This window comes from Haliotis rubra, unplaced genomic scaffold (genome assembly GCF_003918875.1).
Source record: "Haliotis rubra isolate DU_JTF1 unplaced genomic scaffold, ASM391887v1 Scf29, whole genome shotgun sequence".
Taxonomy (NCBI): domain Eukaryota; kingdom Metazoa; phylum Mollusca; class Gastropoda; order Lepetellida; family Haliotidae; genus Haliotis; species Haliotis rubra.
This window is the reverse complement of record NW_025766957.1, coordinates 1,943,432-1,966,419: the sequence shown is the minus strand read 5'-3', so window position 1 is coordinate 1,966,419 and position 22,988 is coordinate 1,943,432. Positions and strand designations below refer to the sequence as shown.

General features: G+C 38.5%; 1 protein-coding gene and 1 long non-coding RNA gene across 4 annotated transcripts in view; one reads left to right on the top strand and one right to left on the bottom strand.

The window, feature by feature from the left end:
- LOC124281816 (cytosolic carboxypeptidase 2-like) overlaps nucleotides 1-22,988 on the top strand; it is a 95,567-nt gene that overhangs the window by 29,995 nt on the left and 42,584 nt on the right. For all 3 annotated transcript variants that reach the window (XM_046717809.1, XM_046717810.1, XM_046717811.1), the window contains exons 5-19: nucleotides 6,491-6,558; nucleotides 7,668-7,741; nucleotides 8,382-8,464; nucleotides 8,694-8,776; nucleotides 9,462-9,595; nucleotides 10,303-10,435; nucleotides 11,642-11,763; nucleotides 12,957-13,077; nucleotides 14,405-14,542; nucleotides 14,839-14,949; nucleotides 15,195-15,364; nucleotides 16,842-17,001; nucleotides 17,752-17,853; nucleotides 18,460-18,585; nucleotides 21,693-21,817. In XM_046717809.1, the coding sequence (XP_046573765.1) occupies nucleotides 6,491-6,558; nucleotides 7,668-7,741; nucleotides 8,382-8,464; nucleotides 8,694-8,776; nucleotides 9,462-9,595; nucleotides 10,303-10,435; nucleotides 11,642-11,763; nucleotides 12,957-13,077; nucleotides 14,405-14,542; nucleotides 14,839-14,949; nucleotides 15,195-15,364; nucleotides 16,842-17,001; nucleotides 17,752-17,853; nucleotides 18,460-18,585; nucleotides 21,693-21,817 (1,750 nt within the window). The remainder of the gene's footprint in view (nucleotides 1-6,490; nucleotides 6,559-7,667; nucleotides 7,742-8,381; nucleotides 8,465-8,693; nucleotides 8,777-9,461; nucleotides 9,596-10,302; nucleotides 10,436-11,641; nucleotides 11,764-12,956; nucleotides 13,078-14,404; nucleotides 14,543-14,838; nucleotides 14,950-15,194; nucleotides 15,365-16,841; nucleotides 17,002-17,751; nucleotides 17,854-18,459; nucleotides 18,586-21,692; nucleotides 21,818-22,988) is intronic.
- LOC124281822 lies at nucleotides 586-15,434 on the bottom strand. Its single transcript, XR_006899984.1, has 3 exons — nucleotides 15,424-15,434; nucleotides 6,907-6,910; nucleotides 586-793 (listed from the first exon to the last, which is right to left on the bottom strand). It is a non-coding gene; the product is annotated as an uncharacterized LOC124281822 (long non-coding RNA).

Sequence of the window (22,988 nt, the reverse complement as noted above, 5' to 3'; positions counted from 1 at the left end):
ATGGTGTGCAACTGGTAAATATGTGAGGCGTCACATAATACGTACCATCTGCAAAGAAGGTGTCCGCTTGACACAACTTCTCCAAGTTGGATGTGGTGGCGAATCCCAGGATCTTGTCCTCGTCCCCATCTTCAAATGCCAGGAACTGTTCCCCGCCTTCTGTTGTTTTGTACTGCTCAGGGATTACTAGGTCACAACGATGGGAGGTAGAGGAGGAAATGACTTCTTCCTTGCTCTATACAGGGTGTCCTTCTTCATATGAAACGTAGGTAAGTTGCCAACAAGGGTGGCGTGTTCCGGTGTCCAGTCATCACCCTGCATACTGTCTACCTCCTCCTGGAACAGCTGCGGCAGAGGTCTGATCATGGCCTTGGCTTTTCTTTTAGTGTCTCCATGGTCTCTCTCACCTTGATGTCGGTCTCCACTGGTGGGTGGTTGTGGTTCTGGGAGGATCTGGTGAGGATATCACTGATGGTGGTCACGGTCATACGGCAATTCTTGGTCGTACACTTCCATACTAAGGTCTCATCACGTCTCCTTTTGTTGACTCTGTACATGTAACCACCCGAACAAAGATATCTGCCGTCTCTCGAAGTTGGGATGAACTTTTACATTTGCCATGGTAGGACTTAGTGACGAAAGTGGTCCGGACCATCTATTTATATTTGTCATAAAATTGTTGAACAGAGTTCACTAATAAATGTCATGTAATTTGCAGTTAACCGTTCAGCTCATTAGCGTCTCTCGCTCGAGTGATCAACTGACTAATCCGTTAATCCCTAATCCGTTAATCCTGATTGGATTAGAAACTTCAAAGCAAAATCGCCAGTGACTTAGTGCGAATAGTGATCCCCCTACTGGTGACTTCATGAGAAGACACCATATGTATATGTGTTGGATTATTGTTGGGTAAACTTTGTGTGGTGATTTAGAATAAATATCTTTGGTATTATTTATCTCTTGGGTTTGGGGGGGATAATGGGCATGCATGTTCCATTATTTTCCATCTCATTAAGTTGAGACCTTATGCTTGTCAAGTCTTAAAATTTTTGAAAATAATAATTTTATGTATTCTTCAGTTGCCACATTTGTTATATTTGACACTATGCTCCAATAAGCAGCCCGCGAAGGTCCGGGTTAAAATGAGCCCTCATTAACCCATGCTTGTCGTAAGAGGCGACTAACGAGATCGGGTGGTCAGACTCGCTGGCTTGGTTGACACATGTCATCGGTTCCCAATTGCGCAGATCGCTGCTCATGCTGTTGATCACTGGATTGTCTGGGCCAGTCTTGATTATTTACACACCGCTGCCATATAGCTGGAATATTTCTGAGTGCGGCGTTAAACAACAACCAACCAACAAATTTTACTGGACTAGACTAACAAAAACTCATTTTTTGTGTATGGTTTTAAAAGAATCCTCTCTGTTTTGAGATGTAAACACAAATACAACTATTATTGTACAAAATGTATTCTATGAATCACACGCTTTCAATGTTTAGAGAATGTAAACATATCAAGTGCAACAATGTTTAGTGACACTTAATACCATGCCAATTCTCGATCGTTTGATGTGGGCTGATGAGATTAAAAATTGATGTAGATCATTTTCACTGGTCTCATTAATCACGTGTACATCTCAACATGAGCCGCTTCTGACAGAAATAGAAGACCGCCATGAATGATTAATGGTACAACAAAGTTAGGATATGAGTATGCCATATTGATACTCTCAGTAGCTGATTTGTGGCAGCTGTGCTCCAGCCTCCTTACACTCACAGCTACGCAGATGCATAATTGATGAAGTAATGACTTCACTGGGCGAAAAGTTACGTAGCACTTGATTAACTGATCTCCTGATCAGCCTTTAATATATAACAGTGTATATGCTATGCTTTGACCATCAGCTGGATATTATTGAAGCATGCATTGTTAAAATGTTATCAGCTGGGATTGAAATCAAGTGATTGGGAAGTTGAAGGGTATGCCAACTTACAAGAAAAACATATCTTTTAAAGAGGGACTGAAACCAGTCTGCAGTCTCAGCAGGCTTGTGTTTTGTTCAACTTTGTCTGCTAATTGAAGCATAGCAATATATCTAGCATTTCATGATGTCATCCATATTATTTTTTGTGATTCACAATATGAGAACATGAGAGGGTGCGAGCAAAAGAAATTAAAAAATACATGGTAATACAAACTAATAGAAAGTAGAGAAGTAATAGGTGCCTTTAGTATAAAATTGTGAATATTGATTCAAAGGACTGGTTAATACATAGGGGATATCATATGAGTGCCCATGTTATGTGCGAGCGAGAGCGAAGGATATACCGATATTTAGGCACGAGTGTCGTAAACATAGTATTATATGGGCACAAATATAATATTCTGTTTTCTTACCGAAGTAATCAAATTGAGGAAAATAAACCCAAATCTACTTTCAAACATAGGCTGGCTACCTGCCGTCGCCGTATGTAGAACGCAACGTCACAGAAGAAACGTGATGTCATAGCATTGTTCATGACGTCACGTCACCATGACAAAGGGATATTTTGGCCTAGGGCATCGTATGAAAAATATGAACCCCGATATTTTCACCCTCCTAGGTAATAAATTTATTTTTGACTGCTTCCTAAAGTCCATGTGCCCATGTACTGAGGCTGAAGGGGTTGTTGTCGGCACGGGTACTACAGATATGTAGGGAACCCCTTTCAGCTGTACTGAGATCATTGTTGTTCTGCTATATTCATTGTGCAGCTGTTGCTGTGAAAGACAGATAGAAATGATAGTATTTGTGTCTAAGCTATAGACAAACTTACTTCTTTGCATCCATTAGGGCTGTCTATTGATAAATATCATAGGGATTGATCATCGTCATATGAATATCGATTGATTATTGATAAATATCGGAGAAATAAAAATGACAAAAACATCTGACTGGAAACATATTTAGGCTTGGGATACCAACAGAACGTCATCCTGAACATACTTTAGGAGCAACCCATGAATTAAGACCTAACTTAATTCTCTGAGTAAATTAAAACATTATTTCATCACAATAGTTCATGTACGATATTATTGATTACACCATTTTCATATCGATAATTAGGGGATAACTGTACTGTGTTTGACGAATTTGGAACGTATACCGGTGGTTATATAGCTGCAAATTTAGTTATATTGGTACCGTGAAATCATTAATAATGATTTTCATTAACAATATTTCCAATTATCAATCTTTTTAGCCAGCCCTAGCATCCATGATACAACATATCTAAGATTTTGTTTGTCCAGAGCAGGTTCTTATTTTTTAAGCAGGCAAATAAGTGGATATAAATGTCCGGATATGATGGATACATACAAGAAGTTAGAGCAAACGCCCAACTCACAGTTGCCAGAATCAGATTTTTAACTTCTTTTGAGTAAGGGCGGTGGGGTAGCCTAGTGGTTAAAGCATTCACTCATCACACTGAAGACCCGGGTTTGATTCCCCACATGGGTTAAATGTGTGAAGCCCATTTTCTAGTGTCCCCAGCCGTGATATTGCTGGAATATTGCTAAAAGTGACATAAAACTAAACTAAACTCACTTACGCACTCTTTTGAGTAATACAGTGTAATGTGGGATGTATTGTAAAAAAAACCATGGTAGAATTGTAGTACTGACTTGCTAGTCCAGTTGTCCAGGCCGATAGTTGTTGTTTTCAATCTTACCTCTGTATCAATATTTGATAATTGTTCTTACTCAATTTCAAATGCATCGTAATGACTTGGAACCACTAGAGACTAGATTGCATGTCACTCACTCATGATCAACAACACTTCATCTGACACGGCGAAGACTATACACTAACCAGCTTGTACTGGACAGAAATCAGGCACTCTTGCTGTAATGGCACTCTTGTTTCCCTTACTTGCTATAAGTTTGCCTAAGTGAACAGAAAGTCACTTTAAACCTGACATTTTCTCTTAATATTATAAATTTCATTTATGAAATTATGTTATTATTTTTTTTCAAATTGTTAGATATGAATAATAGAGTAGACAATGAATAATTATCAAGCATTCGATGATTCTGAAGAGATGATTGGCCTGTGTTGTAATGAACTAGTAATAAGAAAGGCATGATACAGTCATCCCTCGCAATACAACAACTTCTTTATTATATAATGATGTGGCATTTCGGTATAGATTCTTATACCATTGTCAAGCAAGAGTGATATCAATTACTGGATTGTCTTGCTTAACAATGGTATGAGAATCTTTACCAAAACGTCGCATCATAATATAATAAAGAAGTTGTTGTCCATAAAGTATCATACCTTTCTTACTATTCATCAACTTCTAAAATGCCAATCAAACAGAACTGGTAATAGTCGAACTTTTAGTCCAGAATGTTAAGCACTATATAGAGCAGTGATTTTGCTGGAGTCAAAAGCCATTAGGACATTTTTATAATTTAAGAAAATTTGATTGGATATTGTTGTATACCATCACCCAAATCTTAAGATAACTGTTTATTTAATTTATTAATCAATATCCTCAAAGTGAATTTATCTGAAAACCTGTTGTAAGAATTTGAAAAATAACACTGAGTATAATTATATTTACTGTTAGTTGTCATTAATAAGTAAGTTCCTGGGTGTGATAGCAGAACAATAAAATTGGTTATATTAGACCAATTTAATCAAAATAATATCTTCTACACCAATGCAATACCTTTAATTTTGGAGGACACCTCCTGTTGAGTACCTTCAGGTGAACTTTCTAAAAAGCCAATCAGCATTGAGGCATCTGATGTTAGTAGTTACTAGTATGACAAGCATTTACATAAGAATAGCATATTGAAATCAGTTATAATCAAGTTCTTCAAACTGCCAGAAAATAGAACCTCACTTTTATATTGCTGTTCTTAATATGATGCACCATGTTTCTGAGTGGAATGGCATCTACACCCAAACTTACCAGGTTCACGATCGAGGGAATATTCTGTGTGAAGTTTCATTTATATAACAAAGTTTTCAAATCAAGAAAGAAAGGAGTATGAATTGTTTCAGAAAGGAGTCATTTAACTGAACAATGGTGTGTGAGTGAGTTTAGTTTTACGCCACTTTCAGCAATATTCCAGCAATATTACAGTAGTGGGCACCAGAAAAACGGTCCAAAATAATGTATCCATGTGAGGAATTAGACCTGGATCTTCAGTGTGATGAACGAACACTTTAACCACTAAATTATCCCATCAACTCTGGCTAAGAAAATCAAGAAAATGCCATTTCAATTGATTATTTAAAGTTTGCCCGTGGTTCATATATGACTTTGAGTAGAGGTATCTTCAGATTGTGAACACTTGTGTTACTACGCAGATTGTCACTGTTACTAGTTGCTCTTGCAATCGACCACATATATACATGTCAGATCTCGATTATTAAAGTGCTGACTGTGGTGTATAGCAATATTTATTGACAGCTCGCTGATTACAGAATGTTTTAGACCCCATGAGTACAACAAGATGCATGTCGATTTAACATTACCCAGACTGAACAACTGGCAACCACAGCCAGGCCTGCTATTTCCAACCAAATCCCGGGCATGATGTTGTCAATATCAATCAATCAGTCATCAATAACCACACAGGAAACACATATAGGAATATCGATGCAAGGATAACAAATTAATTCAACGCTGCAAGAACTTTGCTGCTGTTCTTGTAGGACTGTTTCATGATCTGGTGTTATCTTTGATGTTGAAATGAGCATCAGATTTCTCTTTGTGATGATTTTGTTTGATTTGCTCAATTTTAAAGTTAATTCAAAACAATTCCAGGTACAAGATATCAATATACCATTAATATTGTTCACAATTCTTTGACAACCAAGTCTGTCCTAAAGTGTCAGTTATGTTTGGAAATTATCAAAACCACAGAAAATGAGTTGATACTGAATGTTTTTAAAAAAAGTATATTACCACATATGATTTCGTTAACATGATTGTAATTGGAAGGTTTAGAACGCAATATTGCTATTTTGAAAACCTTAGATACTTTTCATCATTTTGTTTCAGGTTTATGCCATATTGAGATTTGTCAATGTGTTTTTCAGCATTAATTTCATTAGCTAGAAAAAAATCTGATTAAGTCTTCAAAAAGAAATTTATCAAAACCTAATGTCAAATATTAATCTATATCCAATCAAAAATAACTTGAGCTTGATCGATTTCAAACCTGGACATTGAATACAAAGTAATCAAGATTTGGTTATTATAAAAAAAATAATAATGAACTTTTAGAAAGTTTTTAATAGTATATTGATTCATTTGATAAAGCATATTGATCAGTATGAAGACTATGGATTCTCCATTGTTACCAGAATAAAAAACCCATGTGTTGCTGATTGAAGAAGGCAGTGGCTGCAGCAGCAAAAGGCTTTTATCCTTACAACTTATTGAGAGAAAATTGTCCCAAGATTAATGCCATGGTGATATTTTCCAGACAACAAACTTCAGGAGGAACTGTTGCGGACAACCCAACTGGTGTATAGTTATGAAGCTGGCAGAATGGTAAGTAGTAGACGAGGGAGGGAGGATGCAGGTACGTAAAGCCCAAAAATATTTTTTATGTTACTTCTTATTTGTTATGCATTGTTTAAAATTAACAAGTCACTATTAACAAGAACTATTATTTGATGAAAAAAACATATACATATGTTATATTTGGGATTACACTTTCTCAGTAAAGTACAGATTCTAGTATATTTTTGGGGGGTTGAGTCCCATCCAGAAGCCGCGGTGGCTGAGCGGTCTAGGCGTCTGACTTTATGTGCTGGCGATTAGGTGCCGGACTCTGAGGGTGTGGTTCAAATCCTGGATGGGCCTCAAACCCAAAAGTACCGGTACTAGAATCTGTACTTTACTGAGAAAGTGTAATCCCAAATATAACATATGTTACATTTAACCACTTTCTAAAAATGGCATTGTGTATTTCATAGAAAAAAAAATAACAAACCAAAAATGTTACCAAAAATATATATATGTAAAGATGACTTCACCTGATGAAGGAGCAAGAAATAGCTCTGAAACATCATGACAAAGAATGAAGGAAGTTGTTATGTATATAAAGGTGTCAAGTATTAATGAAACAAATCAGTAAAGATTAATGGTAAATTCCCATTTAACCAAGTTAACATCTTGTCCTAGATGATCTGACAGGAAATGCACAATACAAATACAGATTAACATAACACACACATCTTGAGGCTGATATTGTTGGCAGTTACAAGTATGAAGAGTCACCATGATTCTGGAAGTGTTTATAATATAGCTGAAGAGTAATGTAATTTTGGAATTATGTTTTAAATCAGAAAACAGTTGTCAGGAATTGGGTTCTTAGGATATAAGCAGTACGTGTTTTAGATACACAGGTGTTAAGGAATGTTTGATGCCTGGTAATTTCATTTGGAACTAACTGTGTTAATGTTTATCAGCAATGTCAAATCCTCTCTCATCTTTCTTTGGTATTTAGAAAAGGAAGAAATTTATGAAGAAAAGTATTCATATGCAGTGTAATGGCTTGAAAATGATCAGGATCAAGTCCCGTTAAAGAATGTTTTTCAACATTGCAGTACACTCTGAATCATTATATAATATGAGAATTTAAACCTTGTGTCCAGGTTCCGAAACTACGAGAACCTCGTAATCTGTACGCCCTGGCTAAAGAACCTGGCCCACAGCAAGCTGCTAGATGGTAAGTGTCTAGATGATTGAGTTCTCTGAGGTTGAAAGGAGAATTGCATGGTCATTGTGTGTATTGATGGATGAACATGTTACCTTGTTCGTTGCTACATGTTTGGTGTACACTGTGATTGCAGTTTAGGAACTTGTGTGAATATACATGCATCCATTCCATATGTGTTAAGTGTATTTCTTGGTCATTCTCACACTGACAAATTATGGTTTTGACAATTTTATGTAAAAAATGCAAATGTAAACAGAATAAGTGAAACCATGATATTTCTCTTGTATGCTGAGACCCATGAAGATCCTCTTCAGTATGTTACAGAATAAGTGAAACCAGGATATTTCTCTTGTATGCTGATACCCATGAAGATCCGCTTCAGTATGTTACCCATGTTTGTTGTAAGAGGCGACGGGATCGGGTGGGCAGGCTCGCTGACTTGGTTGGCACATGTCATCATATCCCAATTGTGTAGATCGGGGCCCATGGCGTTGATCACTGGATTGTCTGGTCCAGACTCAATTATTTACAGACTGCTGCCATATAGCTGAAATGTTGCTGAGTGAGACGTGAAACAACAAACCAACCAACCAAACTTGTATACTGAAGTAACAAGGTGTCACTATGCCTGCCATTGTTTCTGTTCCAGGCCAGCTGACCTTCAAGTCCAGGACAACAAGGTCAAACATATCCGCTATGTGCCAACAGAACCGGAGACATTCTACAAACAAAGTGAGTTGACATGATGGTAGCATTTCAAAGCTACCCTATACTCAATTCCACCAGTTTGGTCTCTGGGCTAAAATTGCCCTTAAGTCTGTTGGACAGAGTCTACCCAACTGTTGATATCATTATTTTTTTATATATAGATTGGTCAACACTAAAGTTTCGAAAGTCATTGATTGTTTTCTACTCTCAGAATGCTTACTTTGTTCAGTCTCAATCCCATTACCATCCCCAGCTGGCCTAGAGAAGACACCAATGGTGCGAGGTGAAGTTGGTGGTGGCAAAGTTGTCTACAATTATGATCCAAAGAATTCTTTTGTAAGTTGAATGAATGGCAGACAATCAAATCCATACCAAGATGTATGGATAGATATTATACAGTATGAATAGAACAATTCATGAAAACTAGTCATTAATCAAAATGACAGGAAATTATTGACAACAAGTGTTTTGGTGCAACCATTTAATTATTGGTTGATGTACTGATACAAAACAGCATGTTGTGTACTGTTGTATTTAATGTAGTATTATATTATATTCTGGCATAAATTTGTACAGTAAATTCCTTGAAGTCACAAATTGTCCATATTTCTACAAATGTGTCAAGATATGTTTGGTTGTCATGTTTCACCATGTTGATGATGGCAGTTCATCACTACAATCACCACATTATATTGCCTAAGGAAAAATATGTAAGAATGTTGACTATTATCCTGCCTGGCTTGAATATATTCCTTTTTCTATTTGATAAATAACAGACAAAATCAAGCATGAAACACTTTTTCTGTGAATGTTTGATTCTAGTGATCATGAATAACGAATTGAATTCATGAAGGAATATGGTTTGATTCACCAAACATGTGAATAAATCATAAAAGACCTGATAATACTCTGTATAATATCTCCTGTTGTACTCTGTCATGAACTGTAAATGATATTTTGTTTAGGACAACTCACATGTGAGTTGGATGTTGAGGTAACTGCATGACCATGTCTGCTTCAGTTTGTGCGGTCCCGTGTTGGTGGGTCAAGGACAGGGTGTGAGCAAGTCGGCTATGTCCCAAAGTCAAAAGAGGACACCACGCTTGTGTTTGAGTCTCGGTTCGAGAGTGGTAACCTGGCTAAGGCTGTGCAAGTGTGAGTTATTGGCTCCGTCTGTGATACAGACTTCATGTTTGGTTAAAGATACCCAACAGTTCTTGTAACATCATGGAGTGTCTACCTGGAAAGCAGAAAGTTGGTGACACATCACTTCATCATACCACAATGGTTCAAAGATGGTACTTGTTGGCACACTGCCCGAATGCATTCCGAAGCATGCTCATCGAGGTTTTACCTCGACTCACAAACATGGGACCCCTATTGTTAGTTTTAAGGGTCCCTGCAGGCAATATAAGGGTCCTGTGAAGTAACTGTGTAGAGAACTGTATGTTTTGACAGTATCTTTAGAGCCTGGAATGAATCATTGATCATGTTGACTGATGGATGAAATGATGCATGTAACCGCTCTGAATGAAACAACCAAACACTTAGCAAAGTCATAGATGTGTTGCAGGTACAATTGAATAATATTGTGTGTGCTTCTGGCCACATTTCTGCGTCCATTCTCTACATTTCTGTACTTGATGCAGAAATTCATGCATTTCCGATGATCATGATATATCCAGGCTCTTAATCTGTAGGTTAGTGATGAAATTGTTAACTGTAGGATAGTCAATATGCAAGTTATGATCCTAATGCTGACAATGCAGATTTTAATTGTAATGCAGAGTGGCTTTTCATAGCTTCAGTCAATAGGCAGGTTATGATTGTAATGCTGACAGAAGCTTGTGTTTGTTTGTCAGTGGGGAGTATGACTATGAGCTTTGGTTGCGCTACGACCTGTACACCAACAAACACACCCAGTGGTACTACTTCCGTGTGTCCAACACACGAGCCAATGTCAAGTACAGGTTCACCATCGTCAACTTCATGAAGGTCAGTCTATAGTTCACACTATCTGGCATGACAGTTGTCTTACAGTAATGTCAGCATCATTGGAATTAGCTCAGCTGATCATAAGGGTGATAGTTTTTTTAGTTTGAGATTTAAAGTCAAAATGGCTTAAACTGTTTCTGACCTGTACTGAAAGATTGTCCATCTGCCCAGTATTCTGTCCATCATATATTGTTACATTTTCAACATCTCCCAAAGCCACATGGATTCTTGGACTGAATCTTTTAATGAATGATCACAGGTATGGTGTATGTAAAACCACCCCCAAAATTTCTATTTTGAATGTGTAATATTTACCTACCCCGGTATTACTTGGTATTTTTGCATGAGTGATTATAAGATTTGATATACAGAATAGTTCAATTTTTTATCAAGCCACAACCTTTAACTTTCACCGACCCCTATTTTGTACCCCTCCTGAAACCTCAAGTAAAATGTTTTTTAAACTTTGTAGGAGTGATCCTGACTATTGTATCCCTAAAAAGTGCAAACAGAATTTTAGTCTAACTGTGGTCCTGTGCACAGAGCTCAGGTCACAAATCAGTTGAAGTTAAGCAATGTCATGCTCAGACAGTCCTAGGATGGGTGTTTGGCAGCTTGACTCCTGAGAGTTTCTAGGACTTCAGTCCTGCCCCACAACGAAGCACATGTGATACATGTGATCTCATCTTAGGCAAGTGAGTTTGTTCAAATTTGCCTCTGTTCACCCAGCAGAAAATGGGTACCCAGTGGGATCAGTCATGTGACCATAACCTGGGTTATCCAGGGTAATAATAATGAGCTTCTGATTAAGCGGCTCGAGCAATCACTTGGTATCTGGAGACTGTGCACTATAGAAGATGACTTATTATTAAATCATGGCTGCATTGTTTCCTCATGAATCAGCTACAAAACCAAAGGGCTCTATGTTGGCTGTGAGCTGTTGGCAACCGTGATGGCAAAGTTTGGGCAAGGAGAGATAACCCTGTTAGTCTGAACAGTCTGACCTAAATCTGACGCAGATGTTTTGCATAGAATAAAACTCAATTTAATACTGAAAGTCTTGTTCTCATCATGCATACACAACCCATCCGATATGACGATTTATTTTTTCAATTTTATATGGCTTTTTCATATCAACTACTGAAATACTGATAGAACAAATGCAGATTTACTGTATTTTGCAATGATGGTCATTTGAATTTGCAGCCTGACAGTTTGTACAACTATGGTATGAAGCCTTTGATGTACAGTGAGAAGGATGCACTGCAAAGGAAGGTGGGATGGGTGCGTTCTGGCATGGACATCAAGTATTACAGGAACAACCTCAGGTAGGTCCACCCTTGATGTTCAACTCTCTTGGAAACCATGTCCATGGTGTAGTGAATAGTGCCTGCTGGAAGGTGAAGTTTGGTGGTTCAGGAACCTGGCCACAACAAATGAAAAACCATGATTGGTTTGGTTGTTTAATTACTCAACAATATTCCAGCTATATGGTGGCGGTCTGTAAATAATCAAGTCTGGACCAGACAATCCAGTGATCAACAGCATGAGCATTGATCTGCGCAATTGGGATACGATGACATGTGTCAACCAAGTCAGCGAGCCTGACCACCCGATCCCGTTACTTGCCTCCTACAACAAGTATGGGTTACTGAAGAGCAATTCTAACCCGGATCTTCACAGGTCAGAAGCCATGAATGGATGGAAATTCTCACAGTAGCAAATCAGCTAAGCCCCCGTTACAACCGAGCTTGCCAGTGTCAACAAGGATAGCGGTCGCAGTCGCGAAGGTTTTTTCGCAGTGCGACTCAGATTTGTCAGGAAATAATAAAGACAAATTAACAGATCTGAAACTTTCAAAAAATATATGACAGAACTCCATCTACTTCTTTCAGAGTACCTCTGCATCAATTGTGTTGCCAAGTTTAAACGGGTACAATCATCCTCGATAATCTCCACTATACCCTGGATGTATCTACAGCTAGCCAATCAGATAAGCCGCCGTTACAACTGAGTTTACCAGTGTCAACAAAGATAGTGGTTGCAGCCGCGAAAGTTTGTTCACAGTGTGACTCAGATTTGGGGGGAAAACATACAGACAAATCGACAGGTCTGAAATCTAAAAAATATATATGCGAGAACTCCTTCTACCTCTTTCAGAGTACCTCTGCAACAATATATTATTGTGTTGCCAAGTTTAATCGGTTAGATAATTTAAGAAGCGAAAGTGAGTTGTGATTGGTACGCTCAACTTCCCAGCGTAGGCACCTGATTGGACAAAAAGCCAGCCAAGGGAGGTAATAAAATCATCGCCCCAAGCTGTGGATGCATCCAGGGTATAGTGGAGAGTTATCGTAACGTATGCCCTGAAGATTATCGCGGATGTGATTGGCTCAGAGTCAGAATAGTTTTAACTTGTACATGCCAAATATGCATGTTGTACAAGAGTAAGGTAATGTTTTTCAATGTTTTTAAAAGTAGTTTTGTGGATGGGCGGATGAAATATATGTTGTGTGTTTAGATATGAAACTTCAAGAGGGGACCGGCCGTTCTACTCTCAGACATGGGTGGTTCAGATGAATCACAACCATGACACTGTGTACTTCTCTCACTGTTTCCCCTACACCTACACTGACCTTCAGGTGAGACACTGTGTACTTCTCTCACTGTTTCCCCTACACCTACACTGACCTTCAGGTGAGACACTGTGTACTTCTCTCACTGTTTCCCCTACACCTACACTGACCTACAGGTGAGACACTGTGTACTTCTCTCACTGTTTCCCCTACACCTACACTGACCTACAGGTGAGACACTGTGTACTTCTCTCACTGTTTCCCCAACACCTACACTGACCTACAGGTGAGACACTGTGTACTTCTCTCATTGTTTCCCCAACACCTACACTGACCTACAGGTGAGACACTGTGTACTTCTCTCACTGTTTCCCCTACACCTACACTGACCTACAGGTGAGACACTGTGTACTTCTCTCACTGTTTCCCCTACACCTACACTGACCTTCAGGTGAGACACTGTGTACTTCTCTCACTGTTTCCCCTACACCTACACTGACCTACAGGTGAGACACTGTGTACTTCTCTCACTGTTTCCCCTACACCTACACTGACCTTCAGGTGAGACACTGTGTACTTCTCTCACTGTTTCCCCTACACCTACACTGACCTACAGGTGAGACACTGTGTACTTCTCTCACTGTTTCCCCTACACCTACACTGACCTTCAGGTGAGACACTGTGTACTTCTCTCACTGTTTCCCCTACACCTACACTGACCTACAGGTGAGACACTGTGTACTTCTCTCACTGTTTCCCCTACACCTACACTGACCTACAGGTGAGACACTGTGTACTTCTCTCACTGTTTCCCCTACACCTACACTGACCTACAGGTGAGACACTGTGTACTTCTCTCACTGTTTCCCCTACACCTACACTGACCTTCAGGGTGAGACACTGTGTACTTCTCTCACTGTTTCCCCTACACCTACACTGACCTACAGGTGAGACACTGTGTACTTCTCTCACTGTTTCCCCTACACCTACACTGACCTTCAGGTGAGACACTGTGTACTTCTCTCACTGTTTCCCCTACACCTACACTGACCTACAGGTGAGACACTGTGTACTTCTCTCACTGTTTCCCCTACACCTACACTGACCTACAGGTGAGACACTGTGTAATTCTTTCATGTTAAGTCCCTATTTGGGCAATATTTCCTTGTACAATACACTGAATATTTTCCGTCATTTGTGCAAGCCATATACTTTATCATGTCCAAAGATTATGAAACGAATAATTTCTTTGACCTCAACAGTGTTAGTTTTATGTGTTAATTTTGGATTCCATTTATCAATGTGGATAAAATGTAGAAAGTGATATCTGTTTCGTAGCAGTTATTGCATATATAAAAATGAATTACATTCAACCTTTACCATGTTGTCACAGGACTATCTACTGGAGGTCAGTAACGACCCCATCAAGTCTCGAATCTGTAAACAACGGGTCCTGTGTCGGACTCTGGCAGGCAACCTTGTGTATGTTCTCACCATTACATCACCCTCACAGAACCCAGAAGACATCAAGGTAATAGTCCTGACAGATGTTTTTCAGCTAAATAGTGAGAATGATGTTGTGATGTATCCCACATCAACCTGTAGAGGCTGAGAACGAGTGAATTTTGTTTTGTGCTCAGAAAACAAAATGAGTAACAATTACAACATTCTATCAATAATTTTCGAGATTGCAAACTATTTTAATGCAAATGCCACATCATCAGTTTGCAATAAACTTATATCTACCAAACTACTCCAATTTCTTTGCCTCAGATTTTCAGGCCACTATGCAAAACCAAGATTCAAAATGTTTCCCCCCTCTTCCAGCACAAGAAAGCAGTGGTTGTGACGTCTCGGGTACATCCAGGAGAAAGTAACTCTAGCTGGATGATGAAGGGCTTCCTTGATTACCTCACTGGCAACTCTGCTGATGCTAAGGTAGGACACAGGTGTACTTCTTAATCCAGTGGTCTTTCACAAGTACAAATTAAGAAACAACTTACTGCTTAACTTCAGTTTAACTTGATTCCCAGGAGAGAAAGTCATTGATGGCTAACAACAGGCACTTCTTGTTATAGTTTTGTTTTGATGCCGATATCCATAATCATGATGATCATCTAACCTATGTTCTTGTGTTTTGTTTTTCACATATTGTGTGTGACAAATGCCTGTGTGTATTTCAGCTGTTGCGTGATACATTCATCTTCAAGATAGTGCCAATGTTGAATCCTGATGGCGTGATAGTGGGCAACTATCGCTGTTCTTTGGCAGGCAGAGACCTCAACCGGAACTACAAGACAGTGCTCAAAGATTCCTACCCCTCTGTGTGGCACACAAAGAACATGATCAGAAAGTGGGTATTCAGTCTACAGAAAAAATGATTTGCTTAATATACTTAATTATACAGATGACATGGCAAAAACACTGTGGGTTTCGATGATTCGGACAGGTCTTGGAACCAGCTGAGTTGAGATGTCTTGAGATTCTTGGAATTCAGATGTCTAAGATTGTCCAAGATTTTGACTTGTCAAGGACCAGTCAAGTTCAGATAACAGTGACTTGTCAAGGACCAGTAGAATTCAGATAACAGTGACTTGTCAAGGACCAATAGAGTTCAGATAACAGTAACTTGTCAAGAACCAGTAGAATTCAGATAACAGTGACTTGTCAAGGACCCGTCAAGTTCAGATAACAGTTACTTGTCAAGGACCAGTAGAATTCAGATAACAGTGACTTGTCAAGGACCAATAGAGTTCAGATAACAGTGACTTGTCAAGGACCAGTAGAGTTTCTGATAACAGTGACTTGTCAAGGACCAGTAGAATTCAGATAACAGTAACTTGTCAAGGACAAGTAGAGTTCAGATAACAGTGACTTGTCAAGGACCAGAAGAGTTCAGATAACAGTGACTTGTCAAGGACCAGTAGAGTTTCTGATAACAGTAACTTGTCAAGGACCAGTAAAGTTCAGATAACATTGACTTGTCAAGGACCAATAGAATTCAGATAACAGTGACTTGTCAAGGACCAGTAGAATTCAGATAACAGTGACTTGTCAATGACCAATAGAGTTCAGATAACAGTGACTTGTCAAGGACCAGTAGAGATCAGATAAGAGTGAATTGTCAAGGACCAGTAGAGTTCAGATAAGAGTGAATTGTCAAGGACCAGTAGAGTTCAGATAACAGTGACTTGTCAAGGACCAGTAGAATTCAGATAACCATGACTTGTCAAGGACCAGTAGAGTTCAGATAACATTGACTTGTCAAGGACCAGTAGAATTCAGATAACAGTGACTTGTCAAGGACCTGTAGAGTTCAGATAACAGTAACTTGTCAAGGACCAGTAGAGTTCAGATAACAGTGACTTGTCAAGGACCAGTAGAATTCAGATAAGAGTGACTTGTCAAGGACCAGTAGAGTTCTGATAACAGTAACTTGTCAAGGACCAGTAGAGTTCAGATAACAGTGACTTCTCAAGGACCAGTAGAGTTCAGATAACAGTAACTTGTCAATGACCAATAGAGTTCAGATAACAGTGAGTTGTCAAGGACCAGTAGAGTTCAGATAACAGTGACTTGTCAAGGACCAGTAGAGTTTCTGATAACAGTAACTTGTCAAGGACCAGTAGAGTTCAGATAACATTGAGTTGTCAAGAACCAGTATGGGCTTGGCTCTGTGGTTTGGATTTCGTGTGACTGTTATATGTTGCTGCTTTATTTGACCCATAATCTGTAATGTTTACTATATGTAGTTTTCATCAAAATGTTTATGAATGGGAATACTCATGAGGATGAGAGTGTAGATGACAGTTTTGCTCATCTTGCTCCAGGTTGCTGCAAGAAAGGGAGATAATCGTGTACTGTGATCTTCACGGACACAGTAGGAAGCAAAATGTCTTCATCTATGGCTGTGAGAACCGACACAACGCCAGTCGCAGACTCAAGGAGAGGATATTCCCCTGTATGCTCAGCAAGAATGCTCCAGACAAAGTTAGTAGAGGAATACGTATGTGGGAGAATGTTCATATGTGAAAAAATTGTGAGTAAGTGAGTTTAGTTTGATGCCACACTCAGCAATATTATAGCTATATGGCAGCGGTCTGTAAATAATCAAGTCTGTATCTGACAATCCAGTGATCAAAATCGATCTACTCAATTTGCATACGATGACATGTGTCAACCAAGAAAGCGAGCCTGACTACCCGATCCCTTTAGTCGCCTCTTATGACAAGCATGCAAGGTTCATATGATGTAAGAAATTCACATGTGAAGATATCACAGTGTTATTGCACTCTTTTATTCTGCCCTTATCAGTAATATGTTTAGTTGCATTGTTTTACTGTGTAAAGTTGTGTAGTGGAACAGCCTTGTGGTTGGAATGTCACATGAATGTCGCTATGTATGGCATGTTTAGTCCATATGGTTATCTAAAAAAAGCAAGAGATTATCGATCTCAAGGTTGCATGATTATGTAACAAATTCTGGGTGTAACTTTTCTAATCTGGTAAGGGATGCTTCATTGTGAGATGAAATGTTCTTCTGATGTGATCTGTAATGGGGTGTCTGTTGTTCTTTGTTTAGCAGTAGCATGAACTCAGACTTTAATAGGGTTACTATGACTGATGATTATACAACATTCACTCACTTGTGTTGGTTCTCCAGTTGGAGTGTACAAGAATGTTGTAAACCTGTCTTAAGTTGTGGATGCAATGTTGTCAGATTAGCCTGTTTGTATTTCAGTTTAGCTTCAACTGCTGCAAGTTCAAGGTCCAGAAGAGCAAGGAGGGGACAGGGAGGATTGTCATGTGGAACATGGGCATTATGAACAGCTACACTCTAGAGGTGAGGCATGGGATGTGCATCATGATCTAGCTGGGGCAGTGTGGTAGCCTAATGGTTAAAGCATCTGCTTATCACGCATAAGACCCAGGTTCGATTCCCCACATGGGTACAATGTGTGAAGCCTATTTCTGGTGTTACACCGTGATGTTGCTGGAATATTGCTAAAAGTGGTGTAAAACCATACTCACTCACGATCTTGATACCCATACAAGCTGCTGGATGGGTGAGTTAGTTTTATGCTGCACTCTGCAATACTGTATGGCGGCGGTCTGTATATAATTGAGTCCAGACCAGACAATCCAGTGATCAACAACATGAGGATCAATCTACGATTGGAATATGTGGAAGAACATGCACTGGTTTGAGGAACCGTCAGTGGAGTTTTGTTCAGAAAAAAATTAAATTAAAGTGATTGATTAACACTTTTTAAGGTTTGGATATTTGTACCCTCCATTTGTTGATTGTCATTAGGGACTTTTGATGTCATGATATGCATCCTATCCTGAGGTAAGTAAATATACACATCTATCATGGCATCCAGTGATGCGACTCTGAACAGGAATTCCTAGTTACTCAGTATTTTTGAAAGTTTTGTTGTTTCCTCAGGCAACATTTGCTGGCTCTACAATGGGCAAGAAGAAAGGCTTCCATTTCACACTGGCCGACTATGAGTCCCTGGGCTACCATTTCTGTGATACACTGCTGGACTTCTGTGATCCTGACAATACCAAAGTAGGTAACTTTTCACAGAATCTCTAGCTGCCTCCAGTGGCTTGCAGTGTGAATATATGTGCTGAATGGCATACCTTGTTGAAAATGTAGATGTTATTTTTGCATCTACACTTGACATTTTTTAGGGCTGGATCAAAATGGCAGATTTTTATTATTTCTGATGTTTCTTGTTATTCAGATGAATTAAACCTATGCCCATTTGTGTGTATGTGTGTGTATATGACTGTAGAAACCCTCCATACACCAAACAAATGTTGGAATGGAATTTATCTTTCTTCAGAAATAGAAATAGTTTATTCGCAATATCTAGCATGTGTTAGAAATTTAGATTTATTGCTTATTATCATATATTAGTCTGTATTTCTTAGAGATCTGTCATTTATCATATAGGGGATCTTTGAAATAGTAATCATGCACATAAGTAGGGAAGTTTCCAAATGTATGATAGATAGTATGTCTCACCCTCCAAATGACAGGTTCCGAGAAGTAGTATATGTATAATGTATATGTATAAACCATGTACAAAAGCAGTGTGTACAAAATCACTTGTGCTGGTACGATTCACTTCCATATTTGGTGAATTGAACTGTCAGCTGTCATGAATTCAATTTGTTATTCGAGATCACTAGAATAGTGATGAATTTTTTACCAACGAATGTTTTTACATGAATTTGGGGTGTTCTTTATGAAAGTGAGATATCGAGCAAGTCAGTCAGCAATCTTATAGACATGTATTTAATTTTACACTAATGAATAATTTTCAGCTACTGACTTTTCACTACCCAATATTTGTGATATGTATCTTATTCACTTCATCGTGGATTCGTTGCAGCCTAAGTTACACTTAGCAGATGGAAGCTGTAGTTTGAGAACTTCATCATGTTTATCACTGTGTACACCATACACATGTAATATTGTGTTATATCGTCATATTCATACAATTCATCTTCATAAGTTTAGCCCAATGAACTCCCAACATGGCTGTGATATGACCACTATTGTAACAACCTCATCCACTATGGGATTCATGTTAGAGATGGTCCCATACCACCTGGTTGTGAGAGCCAGTATGCAATATGAATAGGCTGGTCTCAATGTTGAGTGTGGCTTGAATGTCAAGTCCAACTAATGTTCAGGTGTTTCCTCCATAGTGTGTCACAGAAGGGTGGGGATGTTTTTTCAGGGGCCTGTTAGAAAAGATTTTGAGTACCCAACCAGGGGAGATAACTCACACCTATTCTCTAAAAAATGGGCTCAAAACTATAAAACCACTACCTAAGTGACAAATTGTCTGGATGCATTTTGATTTACATATCGCTGAGAAAAACATTACCGGTACTTGAGTAGCATGTCACCTTTGAAATTGGGTACTCCAATTTTGGTTTGCTTTTTTGGCAAAGTCTGTATTTACTATGACAGATATTTCTGATATCTGAAGCCTTTTAAATGTGTCTAACAATATCATGGCATTTATTTTCATCTGTACCTATGAATGCGAGGAGTGATAACATATTACTAATGGTAACAGTAACTTCTTCTGTGCTGCCTCCTTCACATCCCAAATCACTTCACACATACGTTTCTCCTTCTGCATTCCTTGTTTTAATTATGTCACTTTCATTTCAAATCTTTGTCACATTTTTACACAATCAGAACACTTTACTGCATGAACTGAAATATATGAGTTTATAATCCAGTGAGGTTTGTGTTCCCCATGTTTAAGCTAAAGCTAAAATGGTCCTGGACGAATCTCTAATTACCCCCCCGGCATATAATGCGGGGGAATATAGGTAACCCCTCGTCATATCAACCTACTGGTATTTCACATGCAACATAGTAAATGAAAGTCAATAGTAGATCTCTGCATGGTGTGACACTGACCTCCAGTAATATGTGCTATATTCCGTGTATTCATTACTATCAAAACAACTGTCCACAAGCACATACATTCCTATGCTATTTATACCTCTCAACTTCTGATGAGGATAATACTTTCATATATGTATGATTCATAACTTCACATATGTAATTAGGTATATTATATAGTGAATTTTGTGACACAATATATAGATACAATGTAAAATGTCCATAAAGATATTGTTTGTATAATCTGTGGGATGTTTTTTCAGAGAAAAACTGATATTTGGATTACTGGTGTTTCATCTTCTATTTCATCTCCGTCACATATTTCATTGTATCATTTCAATTCTGTGGTTCTTATGTAAGAATCAGACCCATGGTAAATGTCAGATCCAAAATTGTTGGCATACACTGAGACAAACAAATAAAGGAACACATGAAAATTCAAGTGTTCCTTTAATATTTTCCAGTTTTCATCACCAGCTTTGAATAGTGCTGTGGGAGGAAACTTGAGAATAAATAAAGGAACACTGCCATGAAGTGGTGTCCCCTTAAGTACTTCCATCAGTATATTTATTTGAGTTATTGGACTCATATATATTTTGGCCATGACTCACACCATCTGGTAGGATTGAAGTTCACCTTATGTCTGAATCTTACATATATATTTGCACGTGTGCGTTATTTGTAGACAAAATGTTGTGGCTGCTTCTATTAGTTACTTTAATCACCGACATTTGAAGAAAAATGAATTTTGTTTCCTTAATTCCTACTTTCACACTGTTTCCTGATGCAAAATCACCAACCTCAAGTAAAAGAAATAATGACATTTTCATTTTCGTTGTCTGATTGGGAGACATTTTCACTGCATCTTCACATCTGAATTTGTCATAAGCTAAGCATGATAATTTTCTGTTTACTGAACTATAGTAAGGTGAAAGTGATATTTAAAATGATTGAAGTCCCTCCTCTTTAGATGTATACCTTCATTCAGTATTTGAATTAATATAAAAAAATAGGGAAAGATGAATTTTGAAAGTGACTGTTTTCACCTCAAATTCTTATATTTCAATCTTCTACCATAAATATATCATGTATATATATATCACGGAAAATTTGATAGCTTTTCTGTAAATAAACAATTTGAAGCTACTGTCGTCTGCTCACTTGTCACATACAAAATCCAATTCACTTGAGACATTTTGTTGTGGCCTATCTGGGCCTTTAGCTCAAGTTGTATGTTGCAGTGTGGAAACATTCTTGCTGACTTGGAGGAGAGACTGAGATTGGAGATTCTGACGAAGATGGAAAAGGAGGGACTATCCCCAGGAGATGTTGATCTCTCAGACTTCTCCTCAGACATGGAATCAAGGTAACTTACTAAATACTGGCAACAATATGGCAATTACTCATCAGCTTGAGTATTGATATTTGAAAGCAATCAGCAGTGGCTTTCTGTTTGTTCTTTTATAAACCAAAATATTAATTTTAGATGCATTTTAATCTTGTAAAGTTGTATTCAGTGGTTGATTCTAAGCTCAGTCTGACTCAATGAGACTGGTTCACGGAGTCATCCATAATCCGAAACAGGCAAATTTGAAAATCTTATAAAATATTTTTAAAAGTATTCCTTCTCTTAAATCAGGAGATACTGTAAAGTTGCACATTCAACACATTCGGTGCAATAGTGTAAAACTGAGCTTTAAAGCATCTTTGATTCTCTTTATTGGTCAACCCGTGAAGATCCAGGTTAGAATTGATCTTCAGTTACCCATGCTTGTCGTAAGAGGCGACTAACAGGATCGGGTGGTCAGGCTTGCTGACTTGTCATCGTATCCCCATTATGTAGATCGATGCTCATGCTGTTGATCACTGGATTGTCTGGTCCAGATTCGATTATTTGCAGACCTCCGCCATATAGCTGGAATATTGCTGAGAGCAGTGTAAAATAAACTCACTCACTCACCTCGTAAGTCACCTCGAACAAATACAATAGTAAAAACAGCTCTTTTTCTTTGGCGCATTTCTCCAGCTAAATGTGAGCAGTTTGTAAATAGTCTGGACCAGACAATTCAATAATTGATATCAAGAGCATATATCTACGCTTTTGGGATACAGTGACATGCATCAACCTAGTCAGCCAGTCTCTCCTACCAATCCCATTAGTTGCCTCTTACAACAAGCATGTCATGCTGAAGATCAATTCTAACACATGTCACATGAAAAGCAATACATCACAACAAGAATACATAAACCTTGTTATCCAATACACCTGTCCATGTCAGGTTGGCATCAAGTCTGATAGCCCAGTTTACTTCATGCATCAAATTCGTTGTCTGTTCACACACCAGAATGTTACACTCAGCCAATAACTTCCATGATTGATGAGGATACTGAACTGGGACACACAGCAGCATCATAATACCTGTTCCACTGTCCTTCCATGTCTCAGATCACTCCCAGTCCGGACACTTTATAACAAAACATCGTAGATAACTAGGGGTGGGTATTGCAGAGAATTTTCATATTGCGATGTGAAAGCA